The following is a 13,971-nucleotide window of genomic DNA, read 5'->3' on the forward strand; positions in this document are numbered from 1 at the left end:
TGTTTAAGGTACCCTATGTTACAAAGAAACGCGTGATTGAAGGAATAGCAAAGAGTATTAAAAAGTATTAACCAAATATAAATATATTAACGTGACAACTCTGTCCAAAGTACAAACTTATTGCTTTTGTATAATCATGGTGAAATATTTTCGTAAAAAGATGAGTGATATTACGGTGATTAAAAAAAATGATTTAATTCGGGTTTAAAATTTCTAACTGAAGTCCGATTTTCATGCGGTTTATCCCCCCCCCCCCAAAAAAAAATCAAGGAATAATGGGAGATTTATGGAACTATGTGTACTGGTTTAAATTCATCCCGGGTAATATTCTGCCACGCCTCAAGAGAAACAGCAAATTTTCGCCAATGCACCTTCCAATTGAAATGAGGTTTTGGATTTTTGAAGCGAAATTGCAGAATGCAAATTAAGTGTTAGTGAAACTCTCATAAATCACATGTTGAATAGGTATAGCCGGTTTCTTGCGACAAACGACGGAGAGATGTTTTGGGTGACCTAAGGAGTCGATAACTGACATCTTCCACAACACCCACCTGCGGGGTCCGATACTTCCCTGTTTCACTCGGAAGTCATCCTGTTTCTTCCAGTTAATTCACTAGCGACCATATTATGTTCCTTTTGGGGCAGAATGTGAGGCAAATTTGTTCCTAAATGCCCTTTGCGTAGCAACAACAAATTCCGTTCTCCAAAACTTTAAACTCATGTTGCTCCAAAGAGTACACTGTTCTCACTGTGACCTGATCATACTCACACAGTAGCACAGAACTGTACAGCACAATTCCAAATACAATGGCCCAGTTTCCTGTTTTTATTTTACCTTGGCGAAGTTGCCATCTTGGCGAAGAAAATTCAAATCTCGACACCGCACCGCACTTCATTCCACTTGGAAGGTACACTGGCGAATATTTGCTGTTTCTTTTAAGGCGTGGCTGATATTACCGCGAATGAATTTAAACCAGTAAACATATTTCCATAAATCTCCCATCCTTCCTTGATCATTTGCCACAAACCACATGAAAATCTGACTTCAGTTAGAAATTCTAGACCCAAATGAAATCCGTGAGTTTCAAAAAATCACCCTCTAGAATTCACTTAAATGAGTATTTAAAATAACTTACCCAGAACAAAAGATAAAATATGTTGGACTATGATATTTTGTTGCTATGTATAATATGTCGCATTATATGTAATGTCACGAAGACAGGGTAACTTTGCTAGTCTTATTCTTCTGTGATAACCTTCAAAGTATTGTGAATACGAAGAAAGTACACTTCATTGGGCAATTGCCTATCCAATCTGGGTGTCACTTGAGGTGTGACTGTAGATATATCCTTCAATGAAATGATCCTCTGTGCCTTGATTTTAAATTACGACATGTTAGGGATCTTCATAATTTGTATGAATATACGTATTACTTTATATATTCAACTCTATCCATCACGACTCTGGAACTCACTAAAGAAATAATAAACACTTCTGACCAGAGTATATACACTTGTTTATTAAAAACTAAATTCCAGTGTATTATTAGTAATCTTACACTGGAATTTAGTTTTTAATAAACAAGTGTATATACTCTGGTCAGAAGTGTTTATTATTACTTATATATATATATATATATATATATATATATATATATATATATATATATATATATTCTTTCAGAGTTTTTCTGTTACGTAATATTCAAATGTTCTCTTTGCATGTCGCTATAGAGTAAATTATGTATTTTTCTTTCTTTTTCAGCGTCAGCACCTATGCAAGAAGGTGAAGTAATATTCAAAGACTGGGTTTTCATTAATTACACGTTTAAGAGATTCGAAGGACTGACACAGAGGGGAACTCCAACAAAGAAATAGACAAGTAGTCAAATGAAGTAATGAATTTTTAAGTTGCTTGAGGCTCTGCACGTTCCAGAATACCTGCCATGCCTCGCACAAACCTCCCACTGTTGAATAAAGATTGTGGCACGAAATGCATAGAAAATAAAAGTCGTTTTGTAGTGAAGAGTAAATATTGGGAGATAACCATGCATGTGAGGAAATTTTGATCTTAACCATCTTAAAACCTGGATATCCGTAGGTGGTTGTTTGTCTTTGTCCGCGTGTAATGCACTAAATTTCTGGCATGGCTTCCCCTCTTTTTCTTATATTAGGACTGCTTATATTTTATACGAAGAAGTCTTTCAGATTTTTTATTTTCTTAAAAAATGTAAAATTTTGGAAGACTTTTTAAAAATTGTTATAAGACATACTGACGTTATTAGTCAGGTTTAGAAATTGTATATGTTAATTGGTTATAGAAATATATATATTATGCATACTGAAAACTTTGCAATGATACATGTACATCTTGTCAGCGAATTTACGTAGTTTGTATAATTCGGTTATTAGTTTTATTTGTGTACGTTTTGGTATTGTCATGTATACTAAATAATATGTGAGTGCGTGAATTGTCTTTCGTACTAGAGTTTGCGTCTGTGATCTACCAGAGAAGGGGGTTTATTTCTTTAGGGGAAGCCTATGCACTGTTCAGTTAATAAAAGCAAAACAAATACCTAGCATCTGTAGGTTCTCTTTTCACTTGTTGATAGTGCACTTCAAGCACTGCACCGGCATCGACACACTTTTTCTAATAGGTTGACGTAGACACTGATGTAGATGAGAAAGATAGCAGTTAGAAAAAGCATATATACTGTTTGAACATCATCCACTGCGTTGAATTAGATAGTGCACCAGTGATTGTAATTGAAGTAAATTCTATTATGAGTTGCTATTGTTGCTGTTAAATAGTATTATTTATTGTGTTATTTTCTTTCCTCTTTTACTGTAGATCCAAATTTCTTTTTAATTATTTTTTTTTTGTGAGAAAGTGGTTAGCACAAGTTTGATTGTGTGTGTGTGTGATGTGAATTCTTTGGTTGGCAGACTTGTTAATGAAAATTTTAAACAAATAAGAAGTAAGGACTTAGAACATGACTTGTGTAAACATATCATATTTAAGAAAAGGAAACGTCAAAAAATATTGTGTAAATATAGAAAAAGGACATGGATCGATGTAGCATCTTGCGGTCTTTGCACAGCAAAGCTTGATTTTGTTGTTTTAGCAGAATGCGCAGAACAGTGTGCATACATTCTCTTTTTCGGTACAGAAGTGCTTGTGTGTGAGTGTGCATGCTAACATTTTGATCACTCGTCAAGTATCTGCCATCCAATTATGTAAATAATGTAATATTTGAGGTACGGTGCGTGTAATTGGTTTGACGTTGGTGCTTTTGTGAGCGGTAAAAGATGGACGTTGATAGCTAATAATAGTATCGGCATAGCATTGTTTTTGTCTATAAAAGTTTATAATTCAAAAGAAAGAAAGAAAAAGTGTTTTGCAGTGTTGTGAAAAAAAGAAAGGATTACAAAAAATCCATCCTTTGCTTGGCATATGTATAATGTGGGGTAAATAGTTAAAAGTAGTAGGTGAGAGAAAAACGTATTTAGGAACGGTGCAAGGCAAGCCCTGTACACAGCTCTGTGTTAGTTTATTGTTTTCTGAAATACAATTTTGTGTGCAGCTGAACAGAAGGTCCCTGGAAAAAAAAAATGTCCAGTAATAACAAATAAATAAATAAATAAATAGGAAACGTTCTAATGTCAAAACACTTAGAAGAGGTCAGCAAGGAATTTTTTCAAATAATCCATTATACTGTAACCTAATGAAGGAATTTTGACTCTCGTTCTGCCCCTTCTCCCCAAAAATGAAACTATAATTTCAAGAAGCAATAAATGAAAATAATTTAAATGTACATTTATCAGCCTAAAAATTCAGGAGTAAGATATAAACTTATTACACTTCTGCATTACTATGTGTAAAGTAAAATACGTTTTTATGGAAGTTGGAAGTCATACGTCACATTGTTACTGATGCAAAGGTATTCCAGCTTTCTACTTTTAGGTGTCTGTTAAACTTGCTTTAAAGAAAATAATAATTTATGTACAAGTTTCAGCAAAATCGGTAAGGGCAATGTAATGTGGTCTGTTTCTAAACTTCCAGCACAGTTGCAGAAATTAGATGGCGTATTAAACAATTCTCTAGTTATCAATATAATAAAGCTGTGCTCTCTATATCTCTTTATTTGGATAATCCAATAGAAATGCGTAGCAGTGTTTATTTTAAATGTAAGTTGAGTTTGGCTCTTCTTAAGATACTCTTAAAAGAGTAGTAGCCGTCCATCGAATGGAATAAATTGAGAAGTAGTGTTTTAAAAGTCAAATTCTACCCAGTCGAAACAATAACTAGACCGACTACTGTTATAGTACAAGCTGACATTTAAACGAGGAGAAATCCAAACCTATAATGAAAGGGGCTGTTGTTGTCATTGATACGATAAATTTTAATTCTATATTTACTCCAAATAATTTCTTCTCGCTAAATAATAGTTGGTGCAACGATATTGTAGAAAGATGATTGCTTTTCGAAGTTTTCTATTACCTTCTGTTCCAGAGACTTTCTTATTGGCGTTGGAATGTAGTGCTTTTGCATTGTGTAAAAATTTCAAACGTAACTTTTTACATTCATGTTCTGTATGTGTAGCAAGTGATACCGATTGGTTGTTTTGAATAAAACAGTAAATAAATAGATAAAATAATGATTGCTAACATTGTGTCCTAATTCCAGTAGGTTTGCATTAAGTTCTATGCATATCTGAAAATGAGTCACATTTTGTTATGTATGTTAACAACATAACCTCTTGGTTCGCTGAAGAAGGCAAGTTAAGGTATGGAAATGTAAACTATGCTCTCTATATGATTATTTGAAGAAAGAAAAAAAAGTATAAATGAAATCAGAATGATTAGGTTTGATTGCGAAAGAATAAACGTTCATCGCAAGATAAAAATGTTCTCAATCATAGAAGATACTTTCTTGTGTATAATTATTTATTTCCTTTTTTTATTATTATTATTGTATCATCTTTTATGCATTGTAAAAAATTGAAAAATAGATGTATATTGGTAGCAAGATGTGCCAAGAATAATTTGCCATTTTATTGGCACTATGTACGAAAATATTTGAAAACGTTTAGTTGAGATGTGTATTGCATTATTACTATTATTTTTATAAAGAATAGTACCTGCAAACATTAGTTACAAATAACATAATGTAGGTATTGAAAATGTTAATTCCTAGTTTTATTCTAATGACAAATGTTAATTATGTGCTAGTTCAGTTTACAATATTAAAAATACAATTTGGCATAGAAATTAACTTTTAACACAAATGAGCATTTGAGTAGTTTAAGCCCAGCACAGGAAAAAAAAGAACTTATTTTTTCTGTTTTGTTGATGTGGGATCTGGACAAGTTATTGTATAGCAATGTAGAAAAATGCGTTTGTTGTAACTTGGTTACATCAGGTGTACCTAGTCAGATAATAGCAATGAATAAATTTTATTTTTAACTTATTGACGTAGGCAAACATTTCTTTGTGTTAACTCTTGCGTATGTGTGAGAATATAATTTGTTAATATTGTTGAGGTTATTATTTTCACCCTAGTTACCCTTGACATTTCAAATAGTCATAACATTTTAGAAATGAAATATTGGCTTAAAAGACTAGAGTTTTCTATACTACCAGCAGAATAAGTTGGCACGGTGGTAGTATTTATTTTAGTTTAGTTTTACGTCCTACGATTATGCTAAGCGAGACTGTGATAATGAAATGGATCATAATGGTGAAATGAAGAAATAACACCAAGAAAACCTTCGCACACGGTTTAGTTGGGATGTTAATAAGTGACCAAAATTATATCTCAAAATCTCTCGTATTGAATAACCTTGGTCCTCTGAGGATGCAAGACTTTGCTGAATTCTTAATTACATTCCTGTTGAATAAAATACTCGACTATTATTGAAAGATGGATACGTATTGTAGAAACAAAATAAAGCAAAAAAGTGACTGTTCAATGTATAGAAAAATAATATTTAAAAAAACGGAATATTATTTTGAAGGAGCCCCTGTAACGGACAAGATAGCAACGACACTGGAATCAGAGCTACCGTGTGGTCCATTCCATAGCCGCCTTCGCAGAAATTATGGGGAGGCGATCTATTAAGTGGCAGAGCGCTCATCACTGGTGCATCCAGCCTAGCCCGCTCCAAATCAACATCGTGTGCGTGGGTTTTCTCGGGGTTCTTCCATTTACTTCACCGTATTAGCGTCGGTGCATAATTGGGCCGTTAAACTGATACATATTTTGTAACGCAAAATTAAACTTGAGTTTTTGCTTTGCGGTGAAGCAAACCGTTACAGAATGGAGTCCCTGTACCTTTCATCAGTGTTAAACAATCTGTTGTTGAAAGCAGATCTGCGGTCCCGCGATCCTGTGACATGGTCACATTTGACACCTGTTCATTGATAAAAATGTCTTCGGATGTGTGTAACGGAGTCAAGTTACTCGTAGAAACTTCTCAGAACTAATTTCTCCTTTTTGCCTTAACCAGTTATTTGGTAGGGGATAATTTATAAAGAAGTTCATTTTGCAAAACGTCTACCTACACATACACTATATACATATACATGGATACTACCTAGTTTAGCTGTAAATACTGTTACAAAATTTTGACGCACGCTGTACATCCGGGGAGGATGGAAAGAACCACCACTGTAATCACAGGAACTTTGAACCATTGTGTACTTGTGTGTGAAAGAGGAAACATTGAGTTGCAGGTGGAACTTTGGAATAGGACGACTACGAAAACCGCGTTGCCGTGATAGCGTTACATGAAGTTGTACAATCTAACTCTATGGCCTATGGAACCCGAAGGTTCAATGCCGCGTTCACAAAAGCTCTCCACTGGCTTCTATCCTTAGCTAACTGCATCCAGTTTCTACTTTGTATTCCAATCTCTGCGAGATCCATCTTAATATTGTCCTCCCATCTGCGCCTAGGTCTTCCTAATGGTCTTTCATTTGACAGCGTTTCTACTTTCTTCCATTCTAGCTACATGACCTGCCCACCTAAGCCTCCTAGACTTGACGACCCTAACAATGAAACCCTAACTATGAAATTAATATGCATAGGTAAACCATATAAATTATGTAGTTCCTCGTTATGAAGTTTCCGCCATTCCCCATTCCCGTTCCTCTTAAGTCCGAATATTCGTCTCAGGATCTTGTTCTCAAATACTTTGTCTATATTCTTCCCTCAGAGTAAGTGACCACGTTTCGCAGCCATACAGAACAACAGGTATGATTATCGTTTTGTATATTTTAAGCTTCATATTCTTCGACAGAATTCGGGACAAGAGATTTTGAACCGAATAGTAACACGAATTCCCTGCTTTTAGTCGACATTTAATTTCTCCGTGAATATGATTTTCCTCTGTTAATATTGAACCTACAATCTACAAGTGACATTTTCAAGACGCTACAAAAGCTCCAAATCAGTCGTATCTGTGTATCGTACCATTGAGCATTCAATGAAACCCGGACTATAAAGGATCGTCCGCGCAATGTCAGGACTCCAGCAGCCAAAAGAGCGGGGAAACAGGGTATCATGGCCTGTAAATGAAGATTTCGAAACGGTCAATATCCAAGCTTCTGTTCGAGGAGGACCTTAGATTACGGGCTTATCGCTGAGGTGCAGGACATTACCCTGACGCACGCCTAAAGAAGCTGCGAGTGGTAAAATAATGTTTGATATTCCAGTGTAAACTGTTGTTCAGCTGTATCTGGAATCGTCGTAAATAAATAAATAAATGAAGTCTCCTGCAGCAGTACGCCCATAATAGTCATCGGAATATCCTCTTCACCGATGAGAAAATATTCATCATTGTAACAGTCGTTCAGTCGACAAAACGATAGAATGTATGCATCAATTTTTCAGGAAGCCTGTAAAAAGGTTCCGAAAGTTCAGAGGGCCCAGGTGATGTATGGTGGGGGGCATTTGCGAAAATGGAGTTAAAACCAGCGCCCGAGTGAACGAAAGCACCATTTTGGAGCCTATTGTGAAGAAATTAAATGAAATATTGTTTCACAACCAACCCTGGACCCTCCAGCAGAATCCTGTTCCCGCCCACAAGGCCAGGTCCACTCAAGGGTGGTTTCAGCGTCATGTCCCTGATTTCATTTCGCTTGAAGACTGACCCAGTAGCAGTCCGGATCTGAACCCTCTGGATTACTGACTGTGTCACTGCTGGAGGGCATCATCTGCAAGAGGAGACCATTCACCATTGATAGTTTAAAGCATTCCTTGTCGGCAGCAGTGGCGGCGTTTTCCCTGGATGCCATCCATTCCACCATAGACGCGTGGCCCCACAGACTGAGAGCCTGTGTCCGTGCAAAAGATGACCATTTCGAACTCTGATTAGTGCTGTGTGTAGTGAATGCATGTAACAACAACATACGGAAAGCAAATTAAAATCTCTCTCATGATAGTTGCGTTATTCGGTTTTTCATCAAGGAATTCGTGATCGCCAAATAAGTGGGAACTCTGAGAGAGAGACTAAAGTGGTATTAAGTTTCTATATCGAACTCAAGAAAGCCATGTGCATTTTACGAAGACATACGTGAGGGAAAATTCAGCTTGTGTATCTACACTTAGCATTCTGGTATGATAGACAACAAGCCACTCATTTCGCTTGCGTCTGTTCCAGCTTCCTAAAACTTGTACAAAATACGAACATGTTATTTCAGATGTGTACGTTGGCTAGTTTTCAGCGTAAAGAACAGTGATCACATAGGTAGCACTATTATTTGCTCTAAAAGATGATTACCACCCAAACTATGTGTTGTTTCCGTTGATCTCTTCAATTTTCTTTCCCGGCGGGAGCTCATGTGGTTCGGATTCCACGTTAATCAGTAGGTCCACGTCTCATATAGCCTCGTTGCTGAACGGGACGATAAGCTCAAAATCAACTCAACTCAACTCTTCAATTTTCAGGGAAGGGGAGAAGACAAAAATCGACAATACAGAACAATCAAAATTGATTGCATGAAGCCTATGTCTTCCAACGCATCACTAACCTAATCTTATTAACACAGTTTTGTGACCAAAATAATATCCGGGATATCTTAGTCGTTTCTTATAGATTTTGGGGCGCTGTGTCCGAAAATAATGTCAGAAATTGCCCGTCAAGTTACGTTTTCTCAAAAAGGATCATCATCATTATTATAATAAATCGTTAAATAGGGTAATTACTATAATTAAAATAAACGGCCTAAAGTTGTGTTAATTAAACATGAAACACTATAATAATACATAGTTCGTTTTGATACACATAGAGAGGCTTATGTAAATGCATCTCATTGGTATACCTAAATGATGTGATGGGGCAAACTCCCCTCATCTAAAAAACATGACAGAAGAAGCATCATCTTTGCGGAACATGTATGTTACTGTTAGCATTTCATACTTATCACTAACCAACATAATGAAGTGTGTTCTAACAGTGGCCTAACTGGTTTAAACCAGTTTTAACTCTCAGCTTGTGACTACAGCTAGGTTTATCAAGGTTTTGCTTCGTTTTTGAGTTGGTCTTTGTTCGTGTCGACTCATTGCATCATGGCTACATCATGAAAATCCGTCAATTCACAAAATATTTTTTTTTTTTTTTATGTCTTTGGTGAGTATACATTAAAGAAACAACAAAGGAATATAACGGATTTTGGTAAAGGGTCTGACTATTTCGGTATAAGGCTGGGGGATCAAGAAAGCCTTGGACACCACTTAAAGTGTGTAAATTTTATTTTGAAAATCTTGGACTGTGTTTGAAAGGTGCTAAGCATGCTTTTCGTTTTACAATGAACAGCAAAATCATAGTTCTACTTCTGTTTATATGTTGTAGCAGGATTCAATAAGAACAAGAATTTAATTTTATATTCTAACCTCTCATCTGCAATACATCCAGTTGCACATAGTGCTGACATACTTGTATCAAACGCTTCCACTACACTAGAAGATTTGGATTGGGACGAGGAACGTGTGGAGGTGAACGAGGTGGTTTCTGAGGATTGATTGAAACTTGACGACGGACTTTTTTTTCTCAAGAGTAGCTGAATAACCTAGTTAAGGATCTAGACCTGCATAAGGATTCTGCCGAATTATTAGGATCTTGCCTTGGTACTGTACAAGATCTCGTGAAAAAGCATTGTTCCATATTTCGCTGAAGAGCAAAACTTTGTATATTGTAATGATGTTTATGCATTGATGGAGCAATGTAAAATGAATGGAGATTGTTTCTCGAGTCATCTGAAAACCGCTTGAAAGCTGTTCTTCATAGCGGCAATACATATCGCCTGTTTCTTTCAAGAGTGACATAACTCAAAAATCGTCCTTATTGGCTTACGGGCAGAAAATAAAAGCTGGTCTTGATGTCTATCTCTGGTAAAAATTTTATAATGTGCATCCTCCAAAACTGGGTGTTTGAGAGAGCACTTGTATCGTTCTTGCGCCTTTTTCAATGCGTTTCAAAATTCAAACCTTCTCCTGAAAAGTTAAAAATTTTGAGTTATGTCATTTGAAATAAACAGGCGATATGTGTCAATCCCAACTGCTGCACTCACCCGAAAGAAACATATGAGTATCTGAAATTCCAGATAAGTTTGAAAGATTGAAGTTTACAACAATTAAAAGCTCAATCACATCTGGAATCATCATTGAATTTTCATTTTATATGTTTACAATATCTCATTCTTCGAAGTTCTCTGATTTTTCTGTTCTCGAAGTTTGTCGCCAATCTGGGATTATTCGCAAATTCCGTATCCGCGTATGTCGCGCCACCCAATTTCGCAGGTAATTTTAAGTATACTATAATATTTTCAAATAAATATAATTCATCATTTGAAATTGCGGTTTTCTGTTGTAGTTTTTGAGTTTAGCGTCTTTTTTCAACAGCGCGGCTACATGAGACGTGGACCTACAGCTTAACGTGGGATCCGAAGAACGTGAGCTCCACCGGGAATCAAACCCGGGTCTCCCACGCCAAAGGCGCGTACGCTAACCACCGTTTGGAATTACATCTTATGTAAAGAGCTACGCCTCTTTATTATTTATTGATAAGAAAAATATTGCAAGATATTGTAGGTTTTAATTTAAATGAAAAATTCGAGGATCTTTGAAATAATAAAAATGATTGTATGCGAGTATTCTGATTGCGTCCGAAAAAATGAATAAAACTTGGTTTCGACAGTTGTTTCTACTATCTTTTCCAAAGGGTTTGGCTTACTAGAGAATGAGAGATCTTGCACAATTAGGAGTAAAGCACGATGAAATTAAATTTTGAAGACTTTAAAAACCTGATTTCTTCTACCTTGGTATTCACAGCAAATATATTTTTATTTATGAAGAAACAGAAACAAGCTATAGCTCATGCAAATAGACGTGAACAGAAAGCTGCGCGAGAAGGGAACGTAGGAGGAGCAAACAGCATAGTGGTGTGGGTTACGTTCGAAGGGAAAGACCGAGTAGCGAGAGCGATAAGATTGTTTCAAGAAGGAAGACTGCAGTAGTACCAACTCTGTTAGGGCAGAAATTGTCAAAAGATTGTGCACTGAAACAACAAACGAAAATTAAATTATGAACGAAAAAAAAAAATCGACTTGAAATGTTCACTTGTATAGGAAGACGGAAGAGAAAAAAATGACTCAAGGAATTGATCCGTGAACACGTGTTTCATAAATACAAAGGTGCCATTTGTTCTGACAACTACGTCATATTTTTTTCCTGGTTGATAAGCTGTGTGACAGAAACAACACCGCGTGAAGCTATTTTGGCTATCTCCCTCTCCATCCACCTCGATCATTCCACAATAAAACAACACTAAGTGGTTTTCATTCCTTCGTAACGACAGTATAACTTCCGTAACTAATGCTTGGACACAGAAGAAAGAAAAAAGCTGTTAGAAATGGTCTTCGGTGTTCAGCAGTAGGTCAAGAACAGATGTTATGTTGTGAATTTAAGAAGACGAAATTAAAAATGTACTGTAGAAGAGTACTTTTGTCGTCTTCTATTTTATTCGCAGGAAGTAACCAAATAAAAAAGTAAGTTACAGCATACATTTCCCTTACGGTTCCCAGAATTTAAATTTATTTTATTGCCTTTAGACAATTATGGCTCAGGCCGGGACAGAGCTTGGAAAGGTTGTGGGTCAGGCCCTATTATGATGAGATGAAGATACAGTCTCGGCATTTGCCTACGGGACTGGGGAAAACCTTCATTCAGGATGGTTGGCAATGGGATTGGAATCCACGCACCTCCCCATTGCCGCTTCGAAGTCTGCGACAATATCATTTGGACTACCGAGGCTAGGTAGGACTCCCAGAAGTATTGACATACTTCAATAGAGGATGTCCAAAATGTGTCGACCTTCAAAGAAGTTAAGAAACTGCAGTAAGGTTGAGTTATGCAAATGCTATTCAACCACACCGGCTTCAGCCAAAGTTGCCTCAATAGCATAAATAAATTTATCTCAATTGAATAAAACCACACTTCAGCAAACTATCGTATGGCAAAGATAAGGGTTAAAATCAATTAAACTTACCTTGTTAAGAAAGTGCTGTTTTCTCCATACATTTTTCTCTTCTCCCAACTCACTATGGTTTTATTGGATAACAAAAGAAATATAGTTGTTTTGTATTCCAAAATGTGAAAAGACACACACACACACAGTTACAAAAGGGAAACAATCACAAGGAAGAAAACTGACATCCCAGTTATAACAATTGTAATTATTCACTCACTATCGCTGTCTACGTCTATGGGACGAATAGCCAACATTGTCACACCGGAAGTCCCCCCCTCCCTCATCACCACTGTCAGTAAAACTGTTATCGCTGTCATACTCGTATCCGAATCAGTATCTTCTCCAACATTAACGATTATTCTTTCTATCCCTTGATCCAACAAACCCTCTCTTTTAAAATATGATTCCTCAATAGCCTTAACATGGTCACACTTTCGTTTCCACTCTTCCTTTGAAATTGACACAAATTTCTCATCTGCCAGCTTCATCACATCTAATTTAAAGGTTGTGTTCTTGTCTGCAATCCAGTTTTTTGCATCTGCCCAGATCAATTCTATTGGGTTTAATTCTGGATAAGGCGGTAAACGGAGAACTGTGTGGCCATGTTCAGATAGAATAGTATCTATTTTGTAGGTGCGATGGACTGGTTTATTTGCTTTGATTATTGCGTACAACTGTGGTTTCAAAATGTCTTCACTGAATGGAATGCCTTTTTCAGTAAGCCAGGATACCAGTGTCTTTCGATTTGAATTGGAATTGGGAGAAGGATCGATTTGTTTATTATGGTATGGAGCGTTATCAATGACGACCACACTTCGAGGGGGTAAATTGGGAATTAATTTGTCTTTCAACCACTTTTCATAATTTTGATAATCCATATCATGATGGTAATCCCGTTTTCTGGCCAAATTTAAATCTTACGCGTTTGGCACAAAACCTTCTTCGCTGCCGGCGTGAATGATTATTCTCTTCCCCTTCGAAATCGGGGAGAATAATCCACGTGATAATTCATCGCTCCAGCCATAAGGTGACGTGTGCGACGCATGTACACTCATGTCCAAAATTATTGTCGCATGTCTATAAATATGTTGTAGGAATATAATTTGATAACGAATTCACCCGGTATTTCTTACAATGTTAGTATGTGTACAATGGAAAAAGACACGTATGTGGTAAATTTCATGTCAAAAGAGCAGTAAATAAGAACAATAAAACGAAAATAGAACTTTCTTGTCCATTTAGCAACATTTTGTTTTACTCTTTCTAATTTTCGTATTTATAATTCTTTTCCTATGAAATTTACCACAAATATACATTTCCCGATTATACACATAGTATCAGTATTAAAAGTACCCTGGAAAATCATTGTCAAATTATATTCTTACAAGAAGACAGTTATGGATATGCAACAATCATTGGACATGAGTGTACGTGTCTCGTCC

At 36.3% G+C, this 13,971-nt stretch overlaps 2 protein-coding genes across 4 annotated transcripts in view; one reads left to right on the plus strand and one right to left on the minus strand.

Annotated features, from left to right (window-relative positions):
* The window catches only part of trc (Serine/threonine-protein kinase tricornered), a 230,655-nt gene extending 225,186 nt beyond the window's left edge, over positions 1-5,469 (plus strand). For all 3 annotated transcript variants that reach the window (XM_081727837.1, XM_081727836.1, XM_081727835.1), the window contains one exon: positions 1,765-5,469. In XM_081727837.1, the coding sequence (XP_081583963.1) occupies positions 1,765-1,877 (113 nt within the window). In that variant the 3' untranslated portion in view covers positions 1,878-5,469. The remainder of the gene's footprint in view (positions 1-1,764) is intronic.
* A 7,269-nt stretch (positions 5,470-12,738) lies between these two features.
* Positions 12,739-13,407, minus strand: LOC145661409 (uncharacterized). Its single transcript, XM_081726709.1, has one exon. The coding sequence runs from the start codon at positions 13,405-13,407 to the stop codon at positions 12,739-12,741; it is 669 nt and encodes a 222-aa protein (XP_081582835.1).
* Positions 13,408-13,971: the final 564 nt, after the last annotated feature.

The sequence above is a fragment of the Thermobia domestica genome, chromosome 10, assembly GCF_964235325.1.
Source record: "Thermobia domestica chromosome 10, izTheDome1.hap1.1, whole genome shotgun sequence".
Classification (NCBI taxonomy): domain Eukaryota; kingdom Metazoa; phylum Arthropoda; class Insecta; order Zygentoma; family Lepismatidae; genus Thermobia; species Thermobia domestica.